Below are 1,504 nucleotides of genomic sequence, written 5' to 3'. Positions count from 1 at the left end.
AAGACCATCCATATGTCACTATAAAACTCGAGTCCCTCATTTGTTAAACTAGTTTAACTTTTAGCACGAGTTCAGTGCGCTTAGTACACAGAGCCTGGACAAAAACTTGCATACATGCGAGTTTTGAACGCGGAAGCCTCAACCATTTACACGCGTTTACGTGGATTTATCTTTGGAAGTGGTCACTTGAACGCGGGATGTGAACATAGCTTTTGAGGCCGACTTTACTAAAATAACAGTAACATTAATAACAATAGCTAAGATTCTCTAAACGAGAACAATCTTTTAAACAAAATACATACATTATATCAGCGTTTCTGGAATTTTAGTCTTTTTAGTAAAACTTTGATAACAAAAACCCAAATCTGACAACAGTTTGTTTATAGGCGAGTATCTTAAAGGGTTAGAAGACCTGAAGCAAATCAAGTGTTTGAATTAAAAAAAGTTTGTTTATTTATTTATTAATATACCGGTAAGTGTAGAGGGGCAAATGTTTCCCCGGACAAAATACTTTTTTTATTCCTTTCTTGAACAGGTGTGGCGGGATTGTGGTTCAAAACCCCGGACGGGACACCTACTGCATTATAGCCGGCGCGGAGAACATGCGCGTGAAGAACCTGATCTCCTCAGACCAGCACGATGTGGTTTGGGCCTCCTGGTTGCTGGAGTGTCTGGAGCAGAAGGAGGTGGTGCCGTGGCTGCCTCGCCACATGATCCACATGTCCCCCACCACCAGGGAGCACTTCGCCAAGGAGTACGACAGCTACGGCGACAGCTACTTCCTAGACACGGACGAGCAGCAGCTGCGGGAGGTTTTCGGGCGTATCGGCGACGTGGAGGCGGACGTTGATGTGGCGCAGGTGGAGGACCGCTATGGCTTTAGCGACCTTCCGACAAGCATGTTCAGACCCTTCACGGCGTATGCGGACATGTTTGCTGATATTGGAGAACCTGAAACGCTCATACCCGCGACCTCTCTGAAGATCAGAGCGCTGGAGTTTCGCTTCCACGGAGGAAAGGTGGTGGAGAGGCTGGAGGAAGGAGTTTCACACGTTCTCATCGAGGACCAGACCAGACTTCTAGACCTGAGGACTCTGAGGCGCTGCTTCAGGAGGAAGTTCAAGATCGTCAAACACACGTGGGTGACCGACTCCATTAAAGCTGGTGGACTGCTGGATGACAGAGAATACTTGGTTTGAAAAAATAGATTTTTAGATCTTTTCGCTACAAATAAATGCTACTGATGAATTTAAACAGTTCACTGTCAAGGTTTTTTTTACTGAAAATGCTTTACTTCTTTGATGAAAGCTTGATATTTTTTAGTTTTCTAAATAGTTCAGTCTGCGACGGACTGGCGACCTGTCCAGGGTGAACCCCGCCTTCGCCCATCAGTAGCCGGGATAGGCTCCGGCACCCCCGCGACCCCAAAAGGGAAGAAGCGGTCAGGAAGATGAATGAATGAATGAATGAAATAGTTCAGTTTTCAGCTTAAATATTGACCATA

At 45.7% G+C, this 1,504-nt stretch overlaps 1 protein-coding gene across 1 annotated transcript; it reads left to right on the top strand.

Moving 5' to 3' along the window:
• Positions 1–532: 532 nt before the first annotated feature.
• On the top strand, positions 533–1,256 carry LOC112142052 (DNA ligase 4; the record flags this gene model as incomplete). The annotated part of the gene is given in 1 exon segment (XM_024265289.2): positions 533–1,256. A coding segment is annotated over 1 exon segment (667 nt), but the record flags the coding sequence as incomplete, so codon positions are not given.
• Between the last annotated feature and the right edge of the window lie 248 nt (positions 1,257–1,504).

Source organism: Oryzias melastigma, unplaced genomic scaffold (genome assembly GCF_002922805.2).
Source record: "Oryzias melastigma strain HK-1 unplaced genomic scaffold, ASM292280v2 sc00871, whole genome shotgun sequence".
NCBI classification, from domain to species: Eukaryota; Metazoa; Chordata; class Actinopteri; order Beloniformes; family Adrianichthyidae; genus Oryzias; species Oryzias melastigma.
The sequence above is the reverse complement of the archived record's forward strand: the minus strand, read 5'-3'. Positions and strand labels throughout refer to the sequence as shown.